The 16,669-nt window shown below is 37.1% G+C and overlaps 1 protein-coding gene across 1 annotated transcript in view; it reads right to left on the reverse strand.

Annotated features, from left to right (window-relative positions):
- Positions 1-1,871: 1,871 nt before the first annotated feature.
- Positions 1,872-16,669, reverse strand: part of DBX2 (developing brain homeobox 2) — a 42,183-nt gene continuing 27,385 nt past the window's right edge. The window contains exons 3-4 of the mRNA XM_008002949.3: positions 11,522-11,709; positions 1,872-4,283 (exon numbers count right to left, since the gene is read on the reverse strand). Of these exons, the coding sequence (XP_008001140.3) occupies positions 3,951-4,283; positions 11,522-11,709 (521 nt within the window). The 3' untranslated portion in view covers positions 1,872-3,950. The remainder of the gene's footprint in view (positions 4,284-11,521; positions 11,710-16,669) is intronic.

Genomic DNA, 16,669 nt, shown 5'->3' on the forward strand with positions numbered 1-16,669 from the left:
TTTGTAATTAATTCTGCAAAATTTTCCATATGTATTCAAGAACATTCATCCTGACTTCCCCAACTTGCACTATTTGCTTTTTCTTCTCTCGTCCTACTTACCATAGGTATAGGCTGACCTGAGGCTGAGAAGGTAGAAAGAAAAATAGAAATAGGGTACACCTTGAACAAAAGGAAGCTACTGAATTCTTCCCTGGACTCTTTCTGGCTCCTCTTCGGTCCACTGTGGCCTGAATGGAGGAGGGACAGCACAGAAAAGCAGCAGGGTCAAGCAGCTTGCATTTTTCTGTATGGTGGATCATGGAAGAACCTTGCATTGCAAATGGAAGATGACGTGTTGGAGGACGTCAGAAGCTTATTTTTTGCCCCAAATTCACTGGATCCCATCACCAGCGGAATGGAAAATGTCACAGAATTTTTTCTTGGCAAGAAGACTAGATTAGAAGCTCCTTGAGGTCAAGAACCATGCTCTTCATCATACTTGTTTACACAGAGCTAGGATAAGGCTTCATACATAGTACCCGGTAAGTGCTTAAATTTAGAGAGAAAAAATATTTTGAGGAATTTCAGATAGCCAAAATGCAGTGTCTAACAAGCCTGTGTACACAGTAGAATAGGCTTCATGGAACCACTAGTCATCAAGGGAGGGGTCATGGAGCACACTGGGGGGTATGTAGTTTTTAAGGGAATGCATCAGAAAGTGGAGTGAAGGGGGCCAGAAAGAACATCTGTGGCTTGGACAAGCGTATTTAATTGTGACTTGTATTTGAAAAGTGAACAAGAGTGTGTATTAATGATTCTTGAGAGGTGGGGTGGGTGGCAGGGATTTTGAAGCAGTATGTATGAAGTGTATGCCCAAATCTGAGCACATATCCAAAACTGGTTGGAAGGTATAGCATGTTCACAGACATGTACTTTTAATGTTTGAGAACCACTGGACTGAATAATTGGGTTCCCCATTCAAACCACCATATTACTAAGAAAATAGAACTGCCCTTTAAATATTAATGATCATGGTTTTCATTGTCTCAAAAGCCAGTGATCATCCCTAACCTGTTTATATATTTCCAACACTAAATATTTATCTTTCTGAAAGCTTAGGGGATAATGCTCACCATTTTTTCTCATCTGCTTAAGATCTTTTTGATAATGTTTTTTTAAATTAAAATGCTTCAGCCTCCAGGCTTCTATGGCCCTGGCTCTCACTAGAGCACTATTTGTCTGGAAAGTAGACAACAAATCTACTAATACGTCATCAACTGAAGAAACGGAGTCTGCATCTAGATAGCAGAGAAAATTATATATTTACACGAGGGGAGAAAGGATGGTAGCAAAGCACGAGAGAGAAGGGAGACCCTTCAACAGGATAGGGGGCTCAGCCACTCTCTCCAGCCATTCAGGCAAGTGAAGGCAAAGTGAAAGCACACCAGGCATATGTATGTGTACTGTGTGTGTGTTTCCTAAGTACCGGTAATATATCCATCTAAAGCATACTTTTCCTAAGTGTTAACACATTCCAAAGTGGAAAACAATTAAAAGCTTGATTTATCTATTTGAATATCAAGCTAATTTTACAGTGAGATGCCTCTGCTGGGTCTTAGATGCCTCTGCTGGGTTAGGCCCTGAGGGAAGATTATTTAAGAACCAATTAGCCCTACCTGTGTTATCAGATGGCCATGACAGAGGTTTCTCTTATTTGACTTTCAAGTTATTCTCAAGAAACACTGACCACAGATAAGCATTTTATGATTTTAGCAGTGATTGATATATATATTTTTTATATATATATCATATATATATATGATAACAGTGATTATGCTTAAACACTCCTATGGGACTATTTTCTATAGAGGCTTCATAGTTGAAGGATTTTGCAATTCCTTAATTTCCTTAAAGTTCAAAATCTAATAGAAAAGACAATACTGAAGATAAAATCATTACCCAAGTAAGATGGTAAAGCTTCTGAATTTCTTTAATAAATCTCACTGCAATCCCCAAAATGTATCTCTTACAATGCATCCCATAGCTGTGTGAATACATAACACTGGTATGCAATCCCCACATGGTTGGTAAGATTCCAAGATTCAAAACTTGAGTGTCAGGGTTCAAATCCCATTTATTAACTTAATGACACTGGATAATTACCCCAACCATACTCTGCCTTAGTGTCCTTGTCTGGGTAACAGGAATCCTGATAGTAATTACCGTCTACATCACAGGGTTATTGCCATGAGGATTAGATGAGCTAATCCACCCTAAATGCTTAGCACAGTCTCTAGCACATAGGAAGTACCCTATAAATGTAAATGAGGTTAACATTATAAGAATAGAAACCATACTATAAACCATTTTAAGACTGGTTTTAAATTTCAAATTTTTGTCAGCAGATCCGTGCTCCCATTCCCCACAATGAGGCACTGAGACACGCTTCTAAAATGACTTTTAAGTAAAAGATCATGTGGTAAAGACACGGGTTGACATACCAAGTCCAATTCTATTCATATAAAATAATTTCCTGCTGTTGATTAAAACCATTATCTTCTGAAATATCTTTTCTAAACACTAAACCCTCAAAAGACGTTAACTTCTCAGACTAGCGGAGTTCAGCAAATTAGAAGCCACCATCATTATGCAGCTTACTCACTAACAAAATGCCACTTAATGAACTTCTCAGAGTGTTTCTTGTCCACAGATTGATAAGAGTTCAAGGCAAAACCACATCATTTCCTATTTTTGTTTCATTTCCTTCAAAGTGAAACATAATTTCTTCTTGGTCCTGGAGTAAAAACTTCTGGATTAACTAAGTAGATCATTACCAGAAATGCAATTTTAGAAAGATACAATTTCAAGGTAGTCAAAAAACACAAAATATCTGTGTAGTGTTTGTTAATACATAAAAATAACCTAATATGTAAAGTGTATGTCACCTAAGTGGAAGATTGAGTCTCTAACTAGAAGCGCAAACAGAAATCATCGTCGATTCTGTTAGTTATTGTGGTTTTAAGTCCAGTTAGAAAAATTTTAAGAACTGTGACACCACGGCTTTCTTTAGTCTTGGCCAGAGATCACAAACTTCTTGGCATAGATATTCTGTTTGGCCAATACAGTATTTGAAAAATTACTTGACTTAAATATCTTTGGGTGAGCCATAGCTTTTATTTACCTGACAGGGTCTTAAAGGCATTTTATTTTGCAAACCCTCGTCTAGGCCCATATTTACAGAGAAAAGATTAAAAAATACTTATTAGTTAAATGGGCCTCCCGATGGCCCGATGGTCCAGAGACTTGGAGATTAAGGATACTAATAGTTATATATAGAAATTCTTCTAATTTGTTTGTCGGGTTCATTTTAAATATATATTTTCAGTGTATGTATCTAGCAGCGGCTCATTTGATGAGGACTGCTGAGCTAAGGTGTTAAAATTCACTTACAGCTGGATACCAAAAGAAGTTGGAAAATAGAGAATTTTTTAAAACACGTTTTTGGGGTATGAAAGTTTGCACCAAAGTCCAAATTTTACATTATTTTCAAAAAATTAATAACATTCTGTCAATGGTATTTTTCTTCACATAAAAGGAAATGAATTTACTCAATGCAATAGTTAAAGAGAAACTAGTTTCTACTAACACATTTTAATGGATATTTATGTATCTACACACATAGAGACACACACACATATACACATACTAAGAGCAGGGACCAAGCCAGCTGTTGCTGTCATTCTTTTCAGTTCCATCATACTTCCTGGGAGATTCTACTCCACTTACAAATTAAGCCTGAGTCTAGGGCCAAACAAGAGAACACTGGAGTGAGTTTCCTAAACCATTAGTTCATATATCGCTCCAAAGTTGTTAGGCTGTAAGCACTGATGAGGTACAGGCGAGCTGGCATTAGAGCCCAAATGTTACTACTAAGCGTTCTTTTAAATTGACATGGAGGAATGCTTCCATTCAGATGGCCCCAGTAAGTACACCCTTGCTTCCAGCTTCTTCTTCAGAACATAAATACAAGGCACCTTGCAGTGAATTTGCTTCTGGGGGTGGTGCCCCTGAACTCTCCTGGATTAGTCTTTCTGAAGGTTCTGGAGAATTCTTCCTCCATCTTGGACTTGAGTGCTGTTGGGGGACATCCCATATTGAAGGACATGGAGAAGGGAAACCCAGAGCAGACCGTGAGAGGGGATCCTCTTGAAGACCTACTTCTTGGATACACCTGTTGGAAAGCACTTCCTTTTCTTTGGAATTCCGCCATTTCATCCTTCTGTTCTGAAACCAAATTTTCACCTATTGACAAAATAATTGCACAAAATGATCACTTATTCCAGGTTATTTTACTTCAGCATTTTCAACTGTAATTGCTTCTACTATCCCTTCTACAGAATACCTTATGAGAGCCGACCTCAAAAAGTCCTTGTGGCTTTTCACATGAACTCCTTCAAAATATCTTTTTTTTTTTTTTTTTTGAGATGGGGTCTCTCTTTGTCACCCTGGTGCAATCTCAGCTCACTGCAACCTCCACTGCCCAGGCTCAAGCAATCCTCCCACCTCAGCTTCCTGAGTAGCTAGGATGACAGGCACGCACCACCACAACAGGCTAATTTTTATATTTTTTTTGTAGAGACAGTGTTTCACCATGTTGCCCAGGCTGGTCTTGAACTCCTGAGCTCAAAGAATCTGTCCGCCTTGGCCTCCAAAAGTGGTGGGATTACAGGCAGGAGCCACCACACCCTGCCAAAAATATCTTAATCTAATATCCCCATACACACATTTGAAACAAAACAACTGTGATAAATTGGTTACACCCTGTAAGTCTGATAGCTTTCAAAATTCATTTAACTCCTAGATATTTTAAAATATCATCTAGTCTGTGCTGAATTATTTATTCAAAGAAAATGGATGGGCTAGTATTAGCATCTGAGTGTTTATTTAGTGCCAGGCATCAGGCTATGCACTCGGGATGGATTTTATAATTTGATCCTCAGAATGGCTGTAAGAAGTCCTCATTTCACATGTTAAAAAAACTGAAGTTTGGAGACATTAACTAGCTGATGGTCACACAGCTAGTGAAATGGAAGCACTGAGACTAGAATTCATGACTGTCTGATTCTAGGGCCCAGGCTCTTATAAACATTCAGACCTCATCAGGAGCTTTCTGAGACTAAATTAAGAATGCATTCTGTAATGCTTTGATAAATTGCAGGCTTTATACAGTTTCCAAGTCTTGATTACTCCCAGGATTTATCAAACTGTAAGAATTAGGCTCAATAAATAACAACTAATTGTAATTAAGCCAAAAGTGCTTATGATGGTGGTTCCTAATTTGAACCATACCTACCCCCAACCCATGCCACTTGAGTCTTTATTACTAACCTCCCTCTTTATACACTGTGTAGTCAACTGTGCCTGAGCTGACAACATCACAACTGGTTTCCTGGAAGCTTAAAAGCCAATCACATTCTTTCCTGTGTATTGCATCACATCCTTACACTAACAATTTAGTTGATTTCTATTTTTAAAACAAAAACTAGAAAATTTTTATCTGAAGAAATAATTATTATATCAACCAAGTATTTCTCTCAGTGAAGAAAAAAAATCTATCTGAGGCTCTCATTCCAGATTGGAAAAACAATTTCTTCTTTCTTTCAACTTGATTGGCAGTGTTCAAAATGGCAACCAAAGAAGTCTACCCCAGGCAATTCAGTGTGAAAGACTGTCATCTCAGTTACAACACCATGATTAAGGCTTTTCATATGAAAACAGAACTAATGTGTACATACCACAGCACTTGGTTCTACTCATAAGCTCATTTATTGTTTGCAGTGGGCATTTATTCCTAGAAAGCATGCCAAGTATTTCTAATGGGTTTTCACTGAGACAGTTTTTTGTTTTCAATAGTGATTCTTTCCTTTATCATCACATTCGTTATTTCCTCTTCTCTTAGCTTTTCTGTATATCTATAAATATTTGTTGTTAAGTGATATCTCAAAGAAAAAAAAGCATAAAAGGAGTTTCCTCACAATCAATTGTGTTGAGACAAATGCATATATGGGAGTAACATTGAAAGTTCTACCTCTCAAGAAATGCAAAAACAAATTCCAGATAGATTAAATAGCTAAATATAAAAATAAAACTGCAAGTTTTAAAAGAAAATAGAGATTATCGTGATAGTCTTGGGGAGACGAATGTTTTCATAAGCATGACATAAAACAGAGGATACGTGGAAAAGATAAAAAGGAGCCGAATACATAAAAATGAGAAATTTCTGTACAAACATATGAACAAGCCAGAAACTACCCAACAAAACTAAAAGCAAGAAATCTAAATGATATTTGTACATCCATGTTCACAGCAGCATTATTCACAATAGCCAAAAATGGGAAGCAACCAAGCATCTAGGAACAGATAAATGGATAAATAAAATGTGGTATATACATACAAAGGAATACTATTCAGCCTTGAACAAGAAGGAAATTCTGGCACATGCTACAACAGAAATGAACCTCGAAGATATTATGCTAAATAAAATAGGCCAGGCATAAAAGTACAAACGCCATATTATTCCACTCATATGAGAGCCTTAGAATAGTCATTAATAGAAACATAAAGTAGAATAGTGGGTGCCAGGAGGTGGGAGAGGGGGAAATGGTGAATTACTGTTTAATAGATACAGAGTTTCAGTTTTACAAGATGAAAAGGTTTCTGGAGATGAATGGTGGTGATGGTTTCACAACAATGTCAATGTACTTAATGTCACTGAACTGAACATTTAAAAAAGGTTAAAATGCTAAATTCTGCTATGCATATTTTACCTCAATAAAAAAAGTCACAAACTTAGAAAGGACTTTTGCAACATCTGAAACAGGAAAAATTTCCTAACCATAATATTCCATAATTCTTGACTAACAGCCAAAGTATTGCTACATATCAATAAAAAGACAATATGATAGAAAAAAAAAGATGCAGCCATGAAAAGGCCAATTCACAGACTACAAATGGCCAATAAAACAATTAAAAGCCCCTCACGTTCTGGTAGTTAGGAAAATTCAAATTGAAAAATAACAAATAGCATTGCCCATGAGAGTGGCAACATTTTTCAAATCATAAATGGTAGAGGTTTTGCAAAATGGAACTATTTGTTAGTAAGAATGAAATTTTCATATGTCAGTATCTAATTTGATACAATGTTGTATTTGGAAAGGAATTTTTAATCTGCCACATTTTAAATGTATGTACACTTTTACACATAAATCTCACTCACACTCTCTTCTTACAAAATATTTTTAAAGTGCATAAAAATTTGTGATAGTGAAAATTGAAAGTAACTTAAAATTGAGGATGGTGAAATGATGGTCTGTTAGGAAACACAAAAAAAGAATGAAGTAGATCCGTATGTACTGACATGGAAGGAAGCAATCCATAATATTCAAAAAGGAAAAAAGCACCAAACAATACACATTATCAGTAGCATTATTCATAATAGCCCAAAACTGGGAACAATACACATGACCACCATCAGTAAATGGATGAACTGTGGTATACTACATAATGGTAGTACTACACAGCAATAAATACACATGAGCTTTTACTACACACAACATAAAGATTCTCACAAACATACTGTTAAGTAAAAGAAGCATATATGATTCTATTTATATAAATAATACTGAATGATACTATTTTTAAAAATTTGTTAATAGCTCTATGAGCCTATAATTCACATACAATACAATTCGCCCATTTAAAATGTACAGTTCAAAGGTTTTCATGTATTCACAGATAACGCAACCATCACCAATTTTAGAACATTTTCATCACCTCAAAAGGAAATCTCACACCCTTTGGCTATCTCTGTTCTATTCCCTATTTCCCCCAGCCCTAAGTAGGTTCATTTACTTTCTGTCTGAATTTAGATTTCCCCATTCTGGACCTTCAAATTAATGGAATCATATAATATGTGGTCCTTGTAACTGAGTTATTTCACTCAGTATAATATTTTCAAGGTTCATCCATGTTGTAGTATTATCAGTAAGTACTTCATTCTTTTTTGTGGGTAAATAATATTCCACTATATGGATATACCACATTCTGTCTACACACTGAATAATACTACTTATATAAAAGTACAAAAAGAGGCAAAACTAAGAAGTTACAAGTTAGGATAGAGGATACCCTTGGAAGGAGCAGATAGTGAGTGGGAGGGGATACTTGGAGGATCTTCTGGCCTCTACTGCTAGATCTGTGAGCTGAATATACAGGTGATTTGTACTGTTCTTTAGAAAATGTCAAAATACATGCACAATATGATTAAATTTTTATGTAAGTATGTATATGTATATATATGTATATATATACACAAACACAATTATCAGCCTCTTCACTTGTAAAATAGAGGTAGTAAAAGTAGTTACTTCATAAAATTTTTGTAAGAATTAATTGACACAAAATGTAAGGGCACATGGTAAGCACGCAAGTGTTTGTGTTACTATATGTTCGTGCATATACAATACACATATAAATTTATTTTTAAAATAATACATGATGTGTCAAAAATTCAAACAAGTGCCATTTGTGAACGACAGAAGTAACCAAGGAATTGGATTCGAGGAGAGTAAGATGCATTTTCACTTTTATCTTTACAGGTTTCCTTTTTAATTGAATTTACCACAATAAATACCATGTAATTGATATATTGTAACTGATATATTTACAAATAAGAAAATGTTAAATTACTTCTGAGGTGCTGTAATTGATATACTGATATATTTACAAATAAGACTGGTATATTTACAAATTGTAATTGTAATGTTATCATTGATATAATTGTGTAATTCATACATTTCTGTAATGGATATATTTACAAACAAGAAAATTTTAAATTCTGAGATGCTGTAACTGATATACTGATACATTTACAAATAAGACTGATATATTTACAAATTGTAATGTTATAATCGATATACTACAATTGTGTAATTGATACATTTGTGTAATGGATAGATTTACAAATAAGAAAATGTTAAATTACTTCTGTGATGCTCCACCAAATTCAATAAGACAGAAAGTACTCACTCCTGAGGCACCAAATTTTAAACACAATATAATTAACTATGTAAAACCATATGCCTATGGATAAGAACAAGATAGCATACAAATAGGAAAATAGTTGTTTTTGAGGCAGCAGGAGAGATTGTGGTCACACCCCATAATTTTTATATATGTCTGTTGCATTCTCTTTTCAGAAGTCTCTTTTTGGGACCACAATATGTACTATCAGAGATGTTCACAATTTCTCAGAGCACTGTCAGATGGAACTTAACTACTTTCCACTGCTTTCCATCTTTTAACACCTACTTCAAGTTTCAACTCAACCAGAGGCTCTCCAAGCTCCCAAACCTGCCTGTTGTCTCCCCTCTGATAATAGGAGCTTCTTCCACCAGTGAGATGCAGGCCAGGCCCTCTGAGCTCCCCTGATACCCTCTCTCAGGCCCAACAGCTCCTCTGAGATCAGAGAGTTCCATCACTAGACTTTCCAGAAGTCGTATATGGACCCATCCCACGGCTGTCCTTTGCAGAGATGGGGATCAACATAAGGCTTCAGAGAGATAAGTAACTTTGAGAACTGATCCCCTTATTGGGCAGTATATCTAACCTACCACGTGATACTGTCTATATTATTATATAGTTTTATCAAACTTTTTACGAGTTTCCATGGGGCGTGGAAGCTTCTGAGGTGCACAGACTGTGTCTTATTCAGTATTTATCAATATTCCCTGTTATTGCCTACCTAACACAGTGTCTTGCACACAACAGACCATCAAGATCTGGCTGCTGATTTATCTGTTATATACACAAAACTGCTTTGTGACATAGACAGAATTCTTATATTTGTTTCTGTTTTTTTAAGTGAGAAACTGAGGCACAGAACAACCAATTAAGGTTATGGACTCATTAGTACCACACAGCTAGGAGAGCACAGACTGACTAATATAGGCCAATTACCCTCTACTACACCTCGTGCAGCTTCCTACTACTTGACAAAGTTGGGGCAAGCAGCTTGTGAAGACACTTCCCTAGGGTCAAGCAGAGTTTAGTCCAATAACAACTGTGTGTGGGTGTTTTTTTTTTTTTTTTTGAGATGGAGTCTCACACTGTCACCCAGGCTGGAGTGCAGTGGCGCGAACTCAATTCACTGCAAACTCTGCAACCCGAGTTTACATCATTCTTCTGCTCAGCCTCCCAAGTAGCTGGGACTACAGGAGCCCACCACCTCACCCGGCTAATTTTTTTTTGTATTTTTAGTAGAGTCAGGGTTTCACCGTGTTAGCCAGGATGGTCTCGATCTCCTGACCTCATGATCCACCCGCCTCAGCCTCCCAAAGTGCTGGGATTACAGGCGTGAGCCACCGCATCCAGCCAATAACTGGTTTTAATAAGATCCAAAATTAACCACCAAGTCATCGGTAGTGAGGAACAACAGTAGAGTATGGTAGTTAGCCCAGAGCCTCCTCTAACTCTTTAGTCCCTTTATGTTAATTAAAAAATTCCAGGCAGATGTAGGCCTGCACCAGAAAACTCAACCTGGCAAACAGTGTTCATGCTGCATTTCAGCTGCCACCATTCCTTTTGGCCAGATGCCTTTGTACAGTGAACTCTATGCACAACTGTACATGGTATTTTTAGGTTAAAGAGAACACAAACCCCAGAGTCAGGTTGTCTAAGGTGGGAGCCTACCTCTGAAACCTCTTTACTACATGATATAGAACCTACATTCCGTTTCTTATTTTTTCATTTAGAAAACAGGGATTATTATAGTGTGTATTTCACATGACAATTATATGGAGGGTTAAATAGGAAACTTCTAGTGCCTTATGATATTGATTATTTGCAACAAGTAGGCCAAACATTAAATGGAGTATTATACAACTCCAAAAGCCATAAAGTCCCATTCACAATTATACAAAACCTCAATGAACAAGAAAGCTATGTAAGTGTTGCAAATGTGAAATTGCTTAATTGTACTTGACATAAACCTAAAGAACAAAATCATGAAACCCATTAAGAAGTATTCATGAGTCACTCATTCATGCTTTGATTTTGGATTGGAAATGAAAAGAAAGATAGGAAAAGTGGTTCCTGCTTTTTGAAGAATTATTTAACCTGTTTCTCTGAACACAGAGCAAACGATTTATAATGTAATTACCACATCCTTAGCATTTCTCTTCATTTGAAAAGAACTAAGCAGCCCAATGGCAAAAACCTAGACCTCTCAGCAAATGGATGTTTCCAAATAGGAAATGGGACATATATCTCCACCCACTAAAAAAATATGAAAAGCATTTCAAGAACACCTCAGGCTCTAGCACCATGCCTGGTATAAGAAACATTTGCCAAATAAATGGATTCCACTGTGTGCCTTAAGAAATCAGAAGCAGTTGCCTATGGCCCACCACCCTGAACACAACTGATTTCATCTGATCTCACAAGAAATCAGAGGCAGTAGACATCTTCCTGCTCATTAGTACCTGTGATTCCTTTAGTCCCAAGTTGATGGCAAGTTTCTTTCGGTCTGTTTTGCTGATATATTTCTGTTTCTGAAACATTTTCTCCAGAGCCTTTCTCTGGTCCTCAGAAAAGACAGCTCTTCTTAAAATGCCCCTCCGAGTCTTGGAATTAGAGTCCTGTGTCAGGAGAGGCAGCACGCTCTCTTCTCCTAGAGTCGAGGGAAAAAGATACAAAAGCCCAGTTAGCTTCAGAAGGAAGTCAGTCTTTCGTGGGACAATATGGTATCCTCCTACTCTGTACTATGGCCAAATGACCTCATTTCAACTCTGCTCACTTAAAGCAGTACTTCCTAATCTCTTTTTGGCTATAGACTCTGATATGGTCTGGCTCTGTGTCCCCACCCAAATATCATCTTGAATTGTAATCCCCACGTGCTGAGGGAGGGACCTCGTGGGAGGTAACTGAATCATGGGGGTGGTTCCCCCATGCTGTTCTCATGAAAGTGAATGAGGTCTCATGAGATCTGACGGTTTTGTGAGGGGCTTTTCCCCACTTTGCTCTGTACTTCTCTCATTCTTTGCCTTCCTGCTGGCATGTGAAGAAGGACATGCTTGCTTCCCCCTCTGCCATGATTGTAAGCTTCCTGAGGCCTTCCAGTCATGCTGAACTGTGAGTCAATTAAATCTTTTTCTTTTATAAATTACCCAGTTTCTGGTATGTCTTAATTAGCAGCATGAGAACAGACTAATATAGACTCCTTCGAGAATCTGATAAATACTCTTTGCTCCACAGTGCAGGGGAAATGTACATTTGCTCATCCTTCCAATTTTGCATGCCACATCAGACAACCCAAGGTCCCGGTTACAAAGCCCCAGTATGGATTAAGTAGTAGGTGATTTAAAAACTTCGTTTTTCTCTAATTCTTCATTTGTTTATTTACTCATTTTTTCAACAAAATTTTGAACACTTGCCATTTGCCAGACACTCTGTTCAATACTATACAATGAGAAATAAGACAGATATGTTTAATTGCCCTCCTTACCTGTAAAATATTGTAGAAGGGCATTTATTGAACTAGCATGACAAATGTGTTGTATTCCTAAAGAGGGAGATTTGGGAACACAAAACAAGGGGTCTGACATAAACCTGGGACAGGGAAAACTTGCAAAAGTCAGAGATGCTTAATCTGAGAAGAGAAGAGAGAACTGAAGGGCTCTCAGTCACTCCCCTGCAATTCCACTGGTCATCAACTCCTTGAGGTCAAAAAGGCAGAAACTCCTCTTTCTGCCTTTTTGTGCCTAGCACAATACTGGTTCCCATGCTCTGAGAGTTTATAGGCTTTTATGGTTCATTCACTCATTCTGCTTCCCAGGTGTGGCAGGCAGAGAAATGGCTCTCAAAGATGTCCATGTCCTAATCCCCAGAACCTGTGAATATGTTATGTTACATGGCAAGGGGAATTAAGGTTGCAAATTGATTAAAGTTGCTAATCAACTGACCTTGAGATGAAGTATCCTGTATTATCCAGGTGGGCCCAATGTAATCATAAGATTCCTTATAATTGGAAGAGGGAGGCAAATTAGGAGGTCCTAGTCAGAGAGAGATTTCAAGATGCTACATTCGTGCTTTGAGGTTGGAGGAAGGGGCCAGAAGCCAAGGAATGCAGGCAGCCTCAAAAAGCTGGAAAAGACAAGGAAACAGATTCTCCCAAGAGCCTACACAACGAACACAGCCCTGCTTAATTTTAGCCCTGTGAGACCCATTTCAGGGTCTGACCTCTATAACTATAAAATAGTAAGTACTTGTTGCTTTAAGATACTCAGTTCATGGTAATTTGTTACAGCAACAATAGAAAACTAATACACTGGGTGTCAGGCTCACAGAGCCAATTGCTGAAGAAACCAGACAAAGAGCACATGGTTCCCACCCTAAAGGAGCTCACTTTCTTATGGGAGGGGTGACTCATGAACATTAACTCTGTAACATAGCACCAGGAAGGCAGGCTTACGGTTATAGCTACTATGCATTCTGCTGCTTAATAATTATTTACTGAATAAACAAGTAAATGAATGTCTTAAGTACGAGAATAGAAAGATCTGCAAAGTGCACTGGCACCACAGAGGAGGAAATGATGAATTCAGAGAAAATAGTCAGGTCAAGTCAAGTCTAAAAGAACAATACCGTTAAAGAGAGAAAGAACCAAAGCCAATTCAAACAGTTACTAGTATGTCTGAAAGCACAAGGAATAAAGTCTATGCAAGGAAAAGTAAGCAGTCATCAAGGCTGCAGAAAGGCATAAAGCAGAGGCTGCAAGAGGGCAACCATATCCAGTCTGCAAATGGGCTTTTTTTGGTCTTAGCATGTTGCTTAACAATTCTTATTTAGTTATACACATTTAAAAAGCGGGAAGTTCCACATAAAGTCCAGGTTTCTGACACCTCTTCAAAGGTAACCACACTGGGCTTAAAGTGAGTAGCAGGTGCCTCTTTTTTATATGGAACATGTGGCCCCAGTTTGCCACAGTCTTGCTTAGCTTGTTTTTTACCTGCCAGGCCTTTGAAGACATTTGGACCTCTAAAGTGGAATGGAGTCAGATAATAGAGAACTGCAAGGGTTTGGGCAGGTAATGAAGATCAATAGAAGTAGGACAGGACATAATAATAAACATATGCTAAACACCACTATTAATGATTACTTTGTTTTAAGCCACTGACATGCATTATTTCATTTAATTCTCACATTGAATCTATGGCATGAATGCTACTATTACTCTCTCCATTTTACAGAAATAAAATGAAACTTAGGAAGGTTAAGTAACTTTGTTCCAGGTCACAAAGCTAGGGTTTCAAACCCAGGAGACAGATACCACGATAAATGTACTAACCCTACACAATACTGGCATTATCTGATATGTATTTTAGAAGGAAAATGACAACAAATCTTGTCAATTTGGCTTCCACAATGTGACAGCTTCCTTTTCTATTTGTCTAAAAGATTACAAACATCTCCTGGCTAAGCCCTGGGTTACATCTCATTACAATTCATCCTCACTCTGCAAAATGAACCATTAACTTCTCCCTCTTTCCTTCCAGCTCTGTAACTCTGTGTCTTCTTTGAATTGCCATAACCTTGAGATGTCATCAAGCCCAATTCTCTATAAAGGTCTACTTTCATTGATGCCCCTCCATTCATCTTCACATAGGATGTTGGTTATTTCCCCTGTTACATCACTAATTCTTTTTGCCTGTCTCATACCAAGATCATATCTTGAAGTCAGACTTTGACAACTAGATTCACTATTCTTTATCAGAGATTTAAGCAGTTTTATGAAATATTGATCAATAATAAAAATATTCTGAATATCTCAATATGTGCATCTTTTCGTAAGTGTGTTTCTTCTCTGAACATTCCTTGGTTTGGATCTCAGCCCTTACATGCATGTCTTAAAGCAAGTTATTCAGTCTCTTCCAGCTGATTTTATAAGGCTGCTCCCAAGATTCAATGAAATAAGATAGCAAAATTTCAGTGGTTAGCTCACATTAAGGATCCTACAAATCTACTTCACTTCCCATTGTTGGATTTTATTTGATCTTTACAAGAATCATATGCCACAGATATCCCTCACTATAGATGAAGACGTGTTCAGAGCAGTCAAGGTCCAAAGACACACAAAGGACGTGGAGCAAAGCTGGCACCAAGATCTTCTGAATTCAAATCAGTGGCTCTTTCCTCTGCACTCTGGCATTCTTAATTTCTAAATGTATCCAATATATAATTATTACAGCAATAAGTATTAAAAATTAGGAGGAAAAATAAGTATTCACTAGTAAAGAAATGCATATGTAAATTATCCACTTGGTAAAATTTAAATGAATCATTAAAGATGAGAACTATGAAGATTAGGCAGCAGCAAAGAAAGTACTTACACTATGATTTTTAAAAGTATGATATTTAAGATACATATTATGTTCACAACTAAGCAAAAATGCAGAGAAAAAATAGAAAAGACAAAAGTAAACACAAAATTGTGTCATTGCATTATAGAATTCTGGACAAATAATTCATCTCCACTGTCCATGTTTTAAGTTTGGTTCTATTTTCTAATGAAAACAGGCAAGCATTGTAGCAACCTTTTTGGAAATAACCTGTCAGTTACCAAGTCATTGTTGAGCAATAATCAAAGATCAATCCAAATCCATCCTTAAGGTGTTCACAGTTGATAAGGAAAAGTCCAAGAAGAATACAGCCACAATACAGTGGGATGAGACCACAGCACAGAAGGCATTAGTGCACCAGATAAGAAGCGACTGAATTAGGATGGTCAACAAAGTAGGTCCTAAGAGAGAGCAGCACCTAAAAGAACAGCAATTCCTCTTGCTGGCACACGAGGGAAAGGCAGGTAGAGGAATTAGCATTTGCAGAGGCATGAAGCCAGGTGAAGACAAGTGTGAAACATGGCAGACCTAAGAATCTCACACAACCTAGTATTTCTGGATTGCAGGGTATGACTGGAAAGAACACAGGAGAAAAGCTAGAAAGACAGATTAGGGTCAAGGGTGCCTGAAACAAGTTTAGGTTATAACTTGTCAAGGGAAGCCTTTCAAGAAGGACATAACCAACCTAGCATTTTAGAAAGGCAAAGGTCCTCTTGAGTTAAAAAAACCTTTTATGTCTATATACAGAGTCTAAAACAAATTTATGGTAATGGAAAAAATATGTACCCTTTTTTTTCTAAGTAGAATTTGTGTAAGTAAGGCTCAAGATTCTATTCATTTTGGCTGTTCTTCACCAAGATCTACAAGTTAAAATAAAATAGTAAGGAAATAAAACTCATTTAAATGCCCCTAAAACTTTTAGTAGCAACCCATAGGTTTCCCTAACAAGTTATTTTTAAGTAAAGAAAAAGATTTGTTGTGGGAAGTCAGGGACTCCAAATGGAGGGACTGGCTGGAGACACGGCAGAGGAACATAAAATGTGAAGATTTCATGGACATTTATTGGTTCCCAAAATTAATACTTTTATGATTTCTTAAGCCTGTCTTTACTTTAACCTATGAACATAAATTGTGAAGATTTCATAGACATTTTTCAGTTCCCAAATAATACTCTTATAATTTCTTATGCCTGTCTTTACTTCAGTCTCTTAATTCTGTTATCTTTGTAAGCTA

This window comes from Chlorocebus sabaeus, chromosome 11 (assembly GCF_047675955.1).
Source record: "Chlorocebus sabaeus isolate Y175 chromosome 11, mChlSab1.0.hap1, whole genome shotgun sequence".
Lineage (NCBI taxonomy): Eukaryota > Metazoa > Chordata > Mammalia > Primates > Cercopithecidae > Chlorocebus > Chlorocebus sabaeus.